Below are 14917 nucleotides of genomic sequence, written 5' to 3' on the forward strand. Positions count from 1 at the left end.
ACTTTTTAACTTTCTTGGTAGCAATGTATCCACAAACATCACCCGTACCCAATTATCAATTCAAAACATAAAAGTCGTGATGAATATTCCATCAAAACTACTGGTTCTTATTTTGTACATAAATTTGAATGTGAAATGGTGTTGAAATGGCTCCTTTATTACATTGCACATAATAACATACTGCATGCTGGGATTACATTGAATCAACCTCTGACCAGCACTTGTTGTACATGAGGATGTAGCTTGAACATGGAATTCTACATGGAATATAGTAACCTGTAGTGCCTTTTATTACAGTGGCTATAGTTTAAACCGTAAGTGAATTACATCTAGCAGAGATGCGCTCTTTCAACAGTGCTGGCTTGAATGTATGCCTGCATCATGTGTATGGCTGTAAGGCGACCAGCCCGGCAGTGTTCATTTAGTGCTGATTCTGAAAACCTAGCTTTAAATTGTAAGGTATGTGGGTGGGAATTATAGGTATGCTGGTTGCAGCCACATGCTGATGAGTGTTTATGCTGTGCCAGGTAGCAAGAAATAAATGCTTTTAAAAAAAGAGCAATCTTTGAATCTTTAACAACATCGCCACAAGGTCCAAGGTGCATTACAGAAATAGCACTGACTGAGAAGCCCTACATTTTTCAAAAGCATGCAGGTCTATTTGCGCTTGCAAGATGATGGCATATACTTCAGTTAATTTTTTTTCAGCTACCATTTCATCCACATTTAGGGCTGCTACAGACTTTTTAGTGCATGAAGGATATTTGATGTAACAATTACGTGTCTTCATTATTTAATCTATTCCCATTCTATTTCCAGTAATGTTTAAGTTATAACAGGGTTCTAACAAATGTTTGATGATGTAAAATCGATAATGTATTTCCACCACACATTCTACATAACATATTATCGTCATCAAACATTTGTTAGAACTTATAATAAGTTCTAACAAAACCATTACTGGAAATAGAATGGGAATATATTAAATAAATATATTAAATAACAAAGACATGTTACTTCAAATATTCTACATCAAATATTTGGAGTCTGTAGCAGCCCTTTCATGCACAAAGAAACTACATGTAGCAAACCGTTATGATGAAAATTGTTATCAGTAGTGTAGATTTCTTTTTGACTAGGGGAATGGAGGTTGGTATATATCTGCAGAGTAGAGTAACCAGAGCATCTTTTTCACCTAGAATAACTGTGCTGGAACAAATGTGCATGAAAATGTGCAAACATCCACCATTCTGAAGCTAAAATGATCAAATATATATGAAGTTTAATTTGGTCAAAAACATACACATTTGGATAACATTTTTGGGGCACTCCCTCATCAAATACTGGGGGATTCACCCCCCCCCCCCCAGGATCTACGCCTTTGGTTGTCATTGGCATACATGTATATATGTATTTTGATGTTCATACATGACATCTGTTTTTTTCAATAATTATATCAAGTTTCAATTTGGACATTTTATACATTAGTATTCTAGTTTGGTGTACAGGTCTGGCAAAATGATCTTTTGCCCATCCATTTTCATAATTTCCAATTACTTCATTTGCAAATTAAATGTTAGCCATCTTTTTCAGCCATCATATCAAACAGTGATCAGCTTACAAAATGCCTATTTAATATTCTTAGCACTGATATTATCATATTGGCATTTAAACCATCATCAAATGTGATGGTAATGTTTACCTGTTTAGTTGTAAACTTCTTTCTTTCCTAAACTACATTCCCTTATATTTAGTCCCATTTTCCAGTTACTCACATTCCTATACCACCTACATATTTGGCAAATACAAACAAATACGAGAAAAACAACCAATGAGCAAGCAAAAAGTGGGATAACTAACAGTGGCGTAGCATCATATATGGGTAAGGGAGGATACCTGCCCCCCGCACCCGCAATTGATTGCAAAATTTAGACAACCACATAGGAAAATTGTCTTGGCTTGTCCCCCAAATCAGACCCGGTGCCCCCCTCCCCCCCATGATGGTTGGTGCCCCCCAATAAAATGATCCAGGCTACGTCACTGATAACTAACATGTATTTCTTGAGTTTTTATCTGAGTTTCAATCTTCAGGGGCGTGATAGGCACAGACCAAAAAAAGAGGGAAATTACAACAAAAAAAAGCCAAATATGGACTGAAAATAAAAGAAAACACATAAATTTTGGCAAAAAAAAGAGGAAATCAGATGAAAAGAGGAACTCTCACTGCTGAATCTTCCAGGGAATCTTCTAGGTTTCTTCAATATATTTAATATTTTTAAATGCACTGCAAACTGCTGAAAATATGCAAACAGCCAGTGGAAACAAGCTGTTCTTAGGAAGAAAATCTTTTCAAGTGGTAGCCAGGCATATGATATTTAACAAATTCACAATTTTCAGTACATCTAGCTTACAATATTATGTCCCAATGAAATTTCCTTTGACCCAAATCCCGTCTTCTTTCATACGACTTCCTGCATGGTTATATTCATTATTATTTTAAATTAAAATTAATATAGCTATAGAGATACTGTGTTAACAGAGATTGTGTAAACACTGAGGTTAATTGAATTTAGTTGGACTACAAATTGATCATTGAGCAATGCAATGATTAAATACAAATGGTATTTGATGGTTAATTTCTAAGCATATAATTACACAACTGAAATCTATGAATTGATAAATGGGAACAACTGGTTAACAATCTGTACTGTACACACGTGATGCATACATATGTTATTGATCATGGCAATGTTTTTCGTCACAACACCCCCATAGAACCAGATCAAACATATTGGGAAAAAATCATGCCAACATTAGACTGTAACCATGGGAGCCAATACCAAAAACAACATATCAATTAATATCAGTTAATATTAATTAAAGGAGTATTTCGTGATCATAGCATCCTCTTTTTGTGACATTTTTCAATAGATATCCATGAAAAAAGCAATTTCAGTTGATTCTGATTTTGCGTTTGCGAGTTATGCATGATTATGTGTATTACACTACTCCATAGACACCTGTTGTAATTTCGTTAGGGTATACCAGAACATAATTCAAAATTGGCAATATTTTTGCTAAACAAATTAATCTGCAAGAAATATTTTGTACATAACCATTATGTAGCCAGAGGTTTTCAGTGATATAAAAATCTCAACTTTTTTTGAGAAAAGTGGGGGATGAGGCTGTGGATCACGAAATGCCCTTTTAATATCAATTATGTTTTAATATAATCTTGTGTATTAATTTTAATTTCAAACAGTACATATGAGAATACAATGTACTTTTGACAAAGGTAACCATTCTTTAATGGTTAATACACATCTATGGAAAAAATGTCATTTTGTGATTTTAGGAATTCCCAGATTTAATGTTAATTCCATGAAAGGTTATAAATACGATGAGAAGTTTGCAAAAACAAGCATTTTGTTAATAATTTTTAAGTTGACTTTTAAAATTTAAGCTCAGGGTCTGCTGTACAAATCACCAATGACTAATAATCCACAATTTCAGATCCACTTAGTCACCATAAATTAAGAGATGACGATAAAAACCTCATCATTCAACGTACATGTGCAAATTACTTGGATGTCATGGACAACCAATTCAATGACAGTTAATTCTAATTAAGCTAATCAAGATACTGCTTCATAAGTAGGCCTAGATGCATGTGACCAATACACTGCTGCACTGATGATTTCCATTGAACCATTTCGATTTCACAATTAATCATTCATACCCTAAGTCAAAAATAATGTTTCATATTGTGAAAATATCAAATTCAGCAACTTTTAACATGTTTAATTTGTTCAACTCAAAGATCACAAGACATAAAATCATAGGATGAAAGTACAATGTTGCATATAATATTTTGTCTGAGCATAATTATTGGGCAATAAGGCAAAAAGATACAGATATACACACAGACAGATCACTGGGAGATCAACGTATATTCACTCCAGTCAGAAATAGAGAGATTGTGTGAGATAGACATGAATACACACATTTTTTTGAAAAATAGCCCAATTTTGCCTCAATCTAGCCAAAATTTCGAAATTTTCCAAAAAACTAAGAAAATTTGGCCGAAAATTTTGACTTTTGGTATATCAATGGGTCAAAATTTCTTGAAAAATTGGTATATTTATGGGTCCACATTCAAATTATCAGCGGCACGTCCCTACCAAAATCAAAGTTGAGAACCCCCCACCACCGGATTTCAGACAGACCTTTTGAGAGAGAGAGAGAGGGGGGGGGGGAGAGGGGGAGAGAAGGAGATTAGATAAAGCACAGAAACCACTGCAAACTTGTAAACACTGAATCATAATTCTGGTTAGATACATTACCAAATTACTTTCAATGCAAATGACATGGCTGTCATTATGGGGTAAACCCAAAGGACTCAACTTGCATCGCATCTCGTGAATGATAAACCATTTACCTACGACTCTTATCATGACAAGCACGTACAAATCCACTCCAACACATACAAGTAAGAGCTGATATTTTGCTATCTTCAAAATATACTATGAAGCTTATAATGCACATAGACAGTTCTAATCAATAGTCTGAATCCATGAGATGAAGTCAATGCACTGATAAATTGCTACAAAATCAAATCAAATGGTCTTCTTTATTTCACAATAGGAAATGGGTTTATGGATTTTAGGTAAAAGCTCTCTGCCAAAGAATGCCATAATAAAGAGAAATTAGCAATTTAAGATCTGTTGTTTTTAAAATGCTGAAAGGCTCAAAGACCTTAAATGCTAACCATATGAGGATATGCCGCAAACAAGGCATTGCATTTGTGGCCATTTGGTATATCAATGACCCCTTTTTCGAGATCCATTTTTGCACTTTCAATATGAATTGGTCATTTTTTAAACAATTTTCTCAAATTCTTAGAGCAAATAGCCCAAATTTATCTACCTCATTCTAACACAAATGTTTGAAATCGACAAGAAATGATAGAAATTTGGTAACTGCAAATATACTTTAAATTTGACCAAAAAATTGGGTTTAATGCACTCCCCCCCCCTCCCAAGACTGATTAATTGCATTTTGGGCATTTTTGTTTAAATAGCTATATGCAAGTAAAAACAGCAGTGGATTGATTTTGACTGAATTTTTTTTTTTTTTATTTCAAGTTTTCTGTGATTTTTTAAGTTAATAAATTCAGCCTCTTCCAGAAAAGAAAAAGAAAAGAAAAACAGAACTCTTGCCCCCCCCAAAAAAAAAAAACCAAAATTACTTAAAATGTCCTCTTTTTGCGGTAATTTTATGCATAAAATTTGTTGATTTTGCCCCCCTGAAATTCACTTGGCCCCCTAAATCCTCCCAAAAAAAATTCCTGGCGCCGCCACTGACAGAGCCGCCTTATGTATACCCATGGGTCCTATTTTCTAGGAAACTTGGTGTAGGCATGAGCCCACTTTAAGGTTCTCTGCAGCACCTCCCTACCCAAGCCAAACTGAGTTCATTTCAAAGTGTTACTACAAAGTGGACTCTTCACTGTATTGGGTCTTAAGATAATGCTGTTGTGTCAAACCTATTTAGCAAATTGATTTCCCTTTTTTATGATACCCTTTTGCCGCAAATTTTGTACAAAGCTCCATGATATCGCATTAGCCATTAACCCTAACTCTACAAAATGTTACAAAGCGAAACCACCAGCATGCATCCCACATGATGTTCTGATGCAATCACCTAAACTCATATATGCACCCTTTCGCTGCTGGTCGGCAATGGAGTGCTTGGCATGCAAGGAGTCCTGGGGTCAAAACGCAGGGAAACTCCCGACTTCTTTGTTCATCTTCTCTCCTTTTTCATTCCTTATTTCCTTTCCAATAGCCAAAAACCACTTTTGAAATTAAATCACAATTATTACCTAACTATGAGATCACACAGGCGGCGAGTGGCATGATAGAGCCGGCAACTTGTGAAACCGCCCGGCCGTATGGCATTTTCCATATGTATACTCGGTTAGTTTTGTGGGGTTAGCTTGTATTTATATTATTTATTAACATAGGCCTATTTGTTTGTGATATTTCAAGCGTTTTAAAATTTCAAAATAATCCCATTCAATTACACGGTTGACGATGGAAATTTACTGAATTTAAAGAATGCACTGCGCATACCACCTGAGATCACAATGGTGATCTATGTATAATAATACAAGACACGTCTGATTTGCCTATTTTTGTACTCGAGTTCCAAGACACCCACTTTAATTAAACCTTGATTTATTGAGCAAATGAGAACATGAAATAAATCTTCTACCTACAAAGTACAAACAATCAATGATTCATGGCTTGCGCACTGTTATATAGCTCTGGTTATATTAATTATGAAACCATACTACTGCGCTGTTATACTATAATTAAGTGAACATGATATTATTTATTTTTATGAGAAACCTATTCAATGAAGGATGCTTTATCCAGTACAGGTCTTTGTGGTACCTAACTGTACATATCAGGTATGGCTTGATCCTACAGTGTTCTTTAAAACCTATGGAGTGTGTAAACAACATTAAAACAAAATTATTGCTAAAAAATTGGATTAAATTTAAAAACATCAATTATTCTCAAATATTTGGGTTATCTAAATGCACAATATTGAGCAAATTTACATCCTTTTCTTCCTTAATTCACATCTCAGTAGGTTTTTCAGAAAGGTCAAAAACATCCTCCAACAAGAGACATACACCTGTTCCCAACATGCATTGTATGTATGCAAGTCAACAGAAATGACATGAGTATTTATCAATAACACTACAAAACAGGTGCTTATAATGGATAGAGTTTGTCTACAATGGAATTAAGTACAGACGAGTTGAAACAACATAAGGCCAATTACAATTGATCCTTAGTTTCCTGTTTCCCTCATGGCGTCCAAAATCAAGAATGGAAAAATATTTAATCTTTTTTTTTGATTTAGGTATTTTCATCTTTTTATTGACTTATTAATTACTTTTATTTGCTAATATCTGTTTTTGATCATCTCAACTTTGATTATGAATATAAAACAAGAACATTGTAGGGTCCCCTACTAAGGTTAATGTAAAAAATCAATTATAAAGGTAAAATAATTAAATCCGTAGTCTTAGTCAAAATGACCAAATGGACTGTTGATAATAGTCACGACCACATTTTCAAAATAAAGAAAGTAATAGATAATTAATAATTAATAATTAAAAGTCGCCTCGTCCTTTATTTTCAAACTTGAAACAGGAAACTAAGAATTAATTGTGAAGGGCCTAAAAACACGAGGGAAGTAAGATATTTTTAAGGTTACCAATTAATTTAAGTGGTATGCAGTAGCACTTTCCCTTAACATTTTTATATAATTTTGAACCCATTTTAAAGCACTTCCTTAGTTCACTATACTCCCTCTCCCCAAAAAGAGATCTAAACAAAGCAACAACATAAAGTCCAGATCATTAATTACACTTACAATTACATTTGTAGATGGCAAAACACTATTGGTTGGATACTAGTAGTGGGCACATGGCATTTTTTTAAAAGTCATAAAGGTCACCATTTTCATAATGATATAATTGATCTATTTTCTTCAAGTTCACACCAACTTTATTATATATTTGAAACAAAAAAGAGAAATGTGTGAAGGGGTGGGTGTGTGTATACAATCCATTTTGTATGTAGGCATGGGGGTGTGTTGGGGTGGGAGTGTGTGCATGGTGTGTTACGGGTATATGTGTGCAAGACATACAAAATAATAAAACATCTAGAAAAGATTGCATTACACACCCTTTTGTCCTTTTTATAGGCTACATATAAATCAAGTTTGAATATTTACTTGCGTACGTATGTAAACAAAAGCTACCAAGGGGAAATGACAAAAGTGGTGGGTATCACCAATACTCCCACTGTACTGTGCAACTGAGCATCCTACTTCTTCATCAATGGTCATAATTTGTGCGATACCAGTCAGAAGCCTACATGTATCAACTATCCAACTTGATAGAAACAATAGAAACTTTGTTTTCCTATATAGATGCTTTGTTTGTTTGTACATTGTATGAGCCATGCATTCCTATATGTTGTAAGTTTCTGTAATGTTAACTTTATGTGTGTGATTAATCCGATCAGTTGGAAACATACATGTATTGAAGAGTTAATGTAAAAAAAATGGTTTTCACATTATATGTATATGTTACAATTGGATAATTTGCAACTTTACAAAATACCACATTGTGCATTAGTAACATTTCTTTCTTTCTTTTTTTCCATGCACAGACTGCATCACAACTAAGGAACAAATGTATATGTTGGAAATTCCTTCAATGAGTGCAGCACCATGGGAGATGACAGTAATGGCGAGACACCACAGAATGGCAGAACTAACATGTCCTCTGACTGGTCCACAAATGTCCAGCTAAGGACACGACCCAAAACTAGGCTACACCATGATATTGGCAAATGCGAAAGACAGCTTGAAGAAAACGTGGAAATGGTACGTCAGCAGGTACGTGCCTGTTTCCAACGATGTCGCGAGAGATTGGAGGACCGTGAAAAACTGCTTCTGATGCAGATTAATGATGAGTATCGGAAAATGAAGCGTTCTCTAATGGCTCCGAAGCGTATGGCGATGGTGAACAATCTGAATCTGAACATGGATGCCATATTGGAGGCTGAAGCTGAAGGTAGAAACAATTTGTCCGACGTCGGTTTTTTGATCAGACAAGGACATAATCGAAACGCGCACAATAACAAAGGTGCTGAATCCGATGTGCCTGAAAATGGAGAACCTGATCCAAATAATGGGTCCTTTCCTCCCAGAACTTCCCCTGATAGTTCTCCTGTAACGAACTCAATGCAAAATGGGAGCCTAAATGGGTCCAGCAGCGGTAGTAGTCGAGAGATGGAGGCCTTACAGACAGCTTTGCAACAAACAGAAACCAAACGGTTACATTTCACTCGTGCCAATGAATCTATACTTGCCAATTATGACCATATTGTAAGCCAACTAGGAATGGTATATATGGGAAATGCAGACCCATCCAGAACACTTGCTACGTGTTATCCAGCACTTGTCCTGTCTGAAAGTTATGCGAGAATAAAAGGGATCACACAGGATGGACAAGAGTGTACAACAGGTGGTAGCAATGTCCATGACAGTATACGTAGTCCCAATGGTGAAGCCACCACCTGTGATGTTACAGATTGCCAAAATGGAACCTATAAAGTAACATACATACCACCTAATGTTGGACTCCATGAACTGCATGTAATGATATCAGGTCAGCCGATCAGGAGTAGCCCCTTTGAGGTCTTCGTCAAGCCAATCAGATTGCATGTCAATAAAGCTTTCTTAGGTGGACCATGTACTGTTGAAATTGAAATGCCAAGGGATTACATGATGCCGGTTACGCATAAGGGAAAGCCAGATGGCACACGTAAGCTGCATCTGCAGAGCATCCAGATTCTGCTTCTTGATCCCGAAGGAAACGAGATAGAAGGAAGCATGCTCGGAGCCATCAAGCGTAAAGGTCCAATATGCACATACACTGCAAAGTACACACCTGTAATAGAAGGTGATCATGAGATCATCATTACCTGGGTCGGACAAAAAGAGCCTATCACTCAACAGGTGATACCTGTACATGAGAAGGAACAAATTGGAAGTAGAGGATGTCGGCAGGGACAGTTTGTCAATCCCACTGATGTTCTAGTCAGTGCTGCAGGTGATTTCTATGTAGCAGACACAGTTGAGAACAGGAGAATCCAAGTCTTCTCTCCAGATGGAAAGTTCAAAATGCAGTTTTATGTTCCGCTCCAAGAACCTGGCCTAATGGGTGCTAATGATAGTCTTCTATCTCTTCTCTTCCTAAATTCAAAAACAATCATGGTGTTTAATCATAAAGGAAGCGCAATTTCTCAGTTTGTGGCCGACGATCTGCTTCAACCGTACGGTATCGCGGTAGACTCAAAGAGTTTCATCTACATCAATGATCGTGGTATGCATACTGTATTCATATATGACACCACCGGTAAATTAACAAAGCGGTTGGGCGTCTTTGGGTCAGGTCCTGGCCAATTTGACTATCCAAATTACATCTGTATAGATCTTGACGATCGCATCTATATTAGTGAAGCGCGGAATAACCGTATTCAGGAACTGGATGCCTATGGTGCGTACAATCGCGAGTTTCGATCAAGCGATAAGCTGCAGCAGCCGGGTGCAATTGTAGCCACGGATAGCGGGTACCTCATTGTTCATAACGAGGCTGATGGTAATGTGCATATTATCAATCTGGACGATTCCACGTTCCAAGGATCTATCCATGTGGATCTAATAGCTGTGTATACACGTCGCATTGCCGTCACGAAAAATGGATTTCTGTTGGCACTGGACATGACCAACCACTGCTTGTGGAGATATCGTATACCATATAAATCATGAATAAATGTCAACACTCACTTTTACCAAATGAATGAATAAAAATTCCCTTTAAAGGGAAAGCCAGCTTCAATGCAGAAGATGCCTTGTAATAAGTTTGGGTGGTGGCATTTTTAGGATCACTCTTTTTATGATCCATCATGTTTCATGACAGTCCACCAAACCATCAATGATGAGAACATGCACACAGAAACAGCAAACCAAACAACTCCTATAACTTCCTGTCAATTAATTACTCCAAATTGTTCTGTCTTTTTGTCTTTTCTGCCTTTTAGGCTACCCTTAGCTCATTATTAATATAAAGAAATGCAGTTTTTAGTTAATTGGCTAAAAACTGCCATCCTACTTGCCTTATACATGCACATTATAAAATGTATAAAGACTGATATTGTTCAATTATAATAGGCCTACATGTATATAAATTATACCCATATCAAAAATAGGCCCTGAAATTGCATCGAATTTTTCCCGTTGAAAAGACAAAACTGATGTTTAAGATAAATTATTTCATAAATGACATTTTGAGTCATTTTTATCCATAAAACGATACAGGATATAGGATATTTTTACTTTGACTTTTACGTCCATAAAGGTTTTAATCATGTTATCAATACACTCACATCTCATGCTGTGCTGATCTGCAGGAGGTCTGCTTATGTAAATCTAAGAACGCCTGATAACAAGGATTCTATAATTTTCTTTCGTTGATATGCTGTGGAAACTATTATAGGCCTGGCATGAACTTTTAATGTCATATTTCCTTCAAACCATAACTTTTGAAATTCTCACTGCGTTTTCATTCGTTGAAACGGCAAAACATACTTTCTTTTTCTTACAAATCCAATAACAGGACTATTATATATTTTCAGCATAAAAAGTTCCGCAAAGTAATTCAAACCAATGCTAGTACCCGTAATCTCTTTAGCAAACAAAGACGATCTCCGAATTAGATCATAGCCAGCTAACGCTGGCGAAAAGAAGACATATATTCTAATATTTTTAAAGTTATGCATGCAGTCCAGTGCACTTTAACAGGGGTCAACCTTTTTGGATCCGAGGGTCGCATAAAGCTATTCCAGTTCAATCCATACACCCCCTATGGAAGACATGACCTTAACCGCTCACACAGGGGGTGTGGATTTCAAATGGTGTCACTCATTCAGGGTCCATTTGAAATTCACACTCCCTGTGTGGAAGATTAAGGTCATGCCTTCCATAGGGGTTGTATGGATTTCAACTGGAACAGGCTATTGCGAAGTGCTTGCAGAAAGTTTGATGGGCCATAACTTTTGGTATATATATCCATACTGTTATTTTTATACCAAAAGGCTTTGCGGGCCACATTGGGCATCACCCTTAGCACCCATCTATTTTGAGCACTGTATGCGCCATTAGGCAAATCTATGGTATTTTGCATGCCAGCAACTTACTTTAAACCTCTAAATCTTTGACTCTTGAAATTTGATTGTTCCAACTTGCCGAAGTTATGACATTTTCTCGGCGAAAAGCAAAATTTCCTATCAATGTAATTTCTTGTTGTAAATTGTAAGCCATATTATACCTCAATAATTTGTCCAGAATAATCAATTTATGATGAATTCCTTATTATATTTCAATCTCTGTATTCATCTTCTATTGTTGTCAGTGTGGCATTATAACTAACCGTATGATGACACCCCCTCTTGTAAATGCCGCCAAGTGTGGAGGTGTGTGTATATATTCCAACTGGGGAGATTCACACACCCACATTCAAACTGGGGAGATTTTTTTACACAAATCTCACAGCAACCGCCATACTGTGGAGGTTGCTCTAATCAGAAAATGACAGGTGGTATACCCCTCTATGGCTCAAAAACCCCATTTTTGAGCTTATCTTCAACTGTGGAGCTCCACGGTTGTTAGCAGACTCCACGGTGTGAATGTGACAAAACACACACACCTCCACAGTTGGAGGCATTTACAAACGCAGGGACACAATCACTACATGTTGTACGTAAATGGTTGAATAGATCATTGAAAAGCAGGGCCCCAGATTCAACAAGAATCACTGAATTGATTCTCGTAATGATTCTCGTAACATTTGTTGCAAGAATCTATTTCTTTCATTGAATCATGCAGTAAGTGAAGCAACTCAGATGGTTTTTGATTCTCGCAAACTGGTACGAAATCTAGGCCCTAAAAAGGTTGAACATTTTGGCTAAATCAATCATTTGATTTGATAAGGATTAGGAAGAATTCTTCCTGAGGTATTTTGTGACAGTGTGCTATATAGAATGAGTCCAGGAGTGATGTGGTTTTTTGAGAAAAGTGGTGGGTGTCACCAATATAGTCTTCTTTACCTACTTTCTGTTTTTCCCCTTACCAAAATTTCGAATTTTTACGGTGTTATACCCCAAAAAATTGGATCTTGTTATTGTGAGGTTTTCTCATCATTTTAAACCTACACCAAATTTCTTCCTGAAAATTTTCTAATATGAAATTCTGTAGCACCGTCACTAATAAACAACTATCATTGTATACTTGTATAGCTAAAATGGTGAAGCACAAACTCTGACAACATAGGACTATTCCAGTTGAAATCCATACACCCTCTACGGAAAACATGATCTTAATCTCCCACACATGGCGGTACGTGTGAATTTCAAATGGGGTTACCTGAATGGGTGACTCCATTTGAAATTCGCACCCCCTGTGTGGGAGAGTAAGGTCATATCTTCCATAGGGGATGTATTGCTTCATCTGGAATAGCCCATATTGTATATGTGATTGACAGGCAGTGAATAGAGAACTGGTTATCAAATAAAAATGTACCATCTCCATGCAAAACAGCTGCAAACCTGTGTGAATTTTCAGTGAAATTTGCATAGCTAGACACTTGACATTTCAAAGTCATTTCACGCTTGCTAGAGTTTCTAAGATGAATTTAGAAAATGTACGTGCTACTCGTACATGTATTTTATATCTCCTCATTCCCCCCTTTCAATCTACATAAGACGGACATTCAGTAATTGCTGCTGCTTTAATATTGACATTAAAACCCTGGCTATTAAGGTCAATCGTGTTGGCACAAAATGGATTATAAAGGCAGGGGTACTTGCATTGGTAATAACTTAAAATATTTTAAGGCAGAGTTGTAAATGTTATTTGTCAAACAATTGTACCATACACCTATTATTTTCCTATACATGCACATGTGACAAAATCTGATACAACCAAAGGGGGCAATTTTGAAAAAAATAATTCCCTGTATCTCAAGTTCCTAATTGCCACATGGTTGGATCATATCGGGAAACACATTTTGTCTAGCATCTATGCAAATTGTATTCTCATTAATTTAAGTGCAGCCTTGGTATGTGATTATTTTTAAGTGTACTTCTCATAATTAATTATGCTATTTTGTTTTAAGCAAAATGGGTAAAAATGTTAGGCTAAATTGTTTTAAGTTATTATGTTAAACTCAGTAAATTCTTCAGTTATTGCTTATATTTATTTTTAAACAAGATAATGATGCAATAATCGTAATATGTTTTGTGCCTATTTAAATGTTTTAAGGAATCGGATAGCAACATTTTCACATAATTTTTGTGGGACCTGAGAGCACATCAGACATATCGAATTGCATTCTCAATACAAGGAATGTCCTTCTGATATCAAATAATTTTGATTTGTTGAAATTTGCAATATAATACAAATTTTATGGTAAATTAGTAAAAATTTATATTTTTGATATTTAACAGTCCTAAAAGTAAACTTTATAAATCTAATGATATCTCATTAGATTTATAAAGTTTAAAAAGTGTATGTAGCTGGAATGAAAAGACTTTCAAAAAATCATAATTATTTGATATCAGAAGGACATTCCTCGTATTCAAAATGCAATTTGATATGTCTAATGTGCTCTCAGGTCCCACAAAAAATATGTGAAAACATCGCTATCTGAGCCCTTAAGGAGAGAAAATAATATTGCCTTCTCTTCTATTTATGTATACCATATAGAGTATCTATCTAAGAAGGAATCATCTCAAATAGTGAAATAATTAGTATGTTAGAAAGTATGTAGGTGTAGGAGGGGGGTGAGTGTATGTGTGTGATCTGTCGAGGGTGTGTGGGGTGTGTTTGTGATTATGAGTGTACAGTGGGTGGGGGTGGGTGGGTATGTGTCATATAATGAGGTTGGGAGGCCCCCCCCCCATGTAAAATTAGCATTGTTTGCAGTTTTCTGTCTTTTCTAACAATGCTCGAGGAAAGAAGGAGAACAAGTTTCCCTTTTTCCAAATCTGAGATTCTGAGGGATAAGCCCCCTAGAGTAACACAAAAAGACTTGAAAGATTCCTTAAACTATTTCAAAGTCTTGAATTTTTTGAAAAATTTGATTGTTTTTAAGTCAACATTTTCCAGAAATTGTTAAATTGTATGTGTGTGTGTGTTGGGGAGGGTGATGGGTAGGGGTGAGGTGTTGTAGGTGGTGACTGATGGGGTAAGCATGGGTGGAGTGAGT

General features: G+C 36.1%; 2 protein-coding genes across 2 annotated transcripts in view; one reads left to right on the plus strand and one right to left on the minus strand.

Moving 5' to 3' along the window:
• LOC140151036 (cobalamin trafficking protein CblD-like) overlaps positions 1-14917 on the minus strand; it is a 69112-nt gene that overhangs the window by 12664 nt on the left and 41531 nt on the right.
• On the plus strand, positions 214-10458 carry LOC140151035 (uncharacterized). The gene is made up of 2 exons (XM_072173226.1): positions 214-314; positions 8256-10458. Exon 2 carries the CDS (start codon positions 8317-8319, stop codon positions 10420-10422), a length of 2106 nt encoding a protein of 701 aa, XP_072029327.1. The 5' UTR covers positions 214-314; positions 8256-8316; the 3' UTR covers positions 10423-10458.

The sequence above is a fragment of the Amphiura filiformis genome, chromosome 4 (assembly GCF_039555335.1).
Source record: "Amphiura filiformis chromosome 4, Afil_fr2py, whole genome shotgun sequence".
In the NCBI taxonomy this organism is placed as follows: domain Eukaryota; kingdom Metazoa; phylum Echinodermata; class Ophiuroidea; order Amphilepidida; family Amphiuridae; genus Amphiura; species Amphiura filiformis.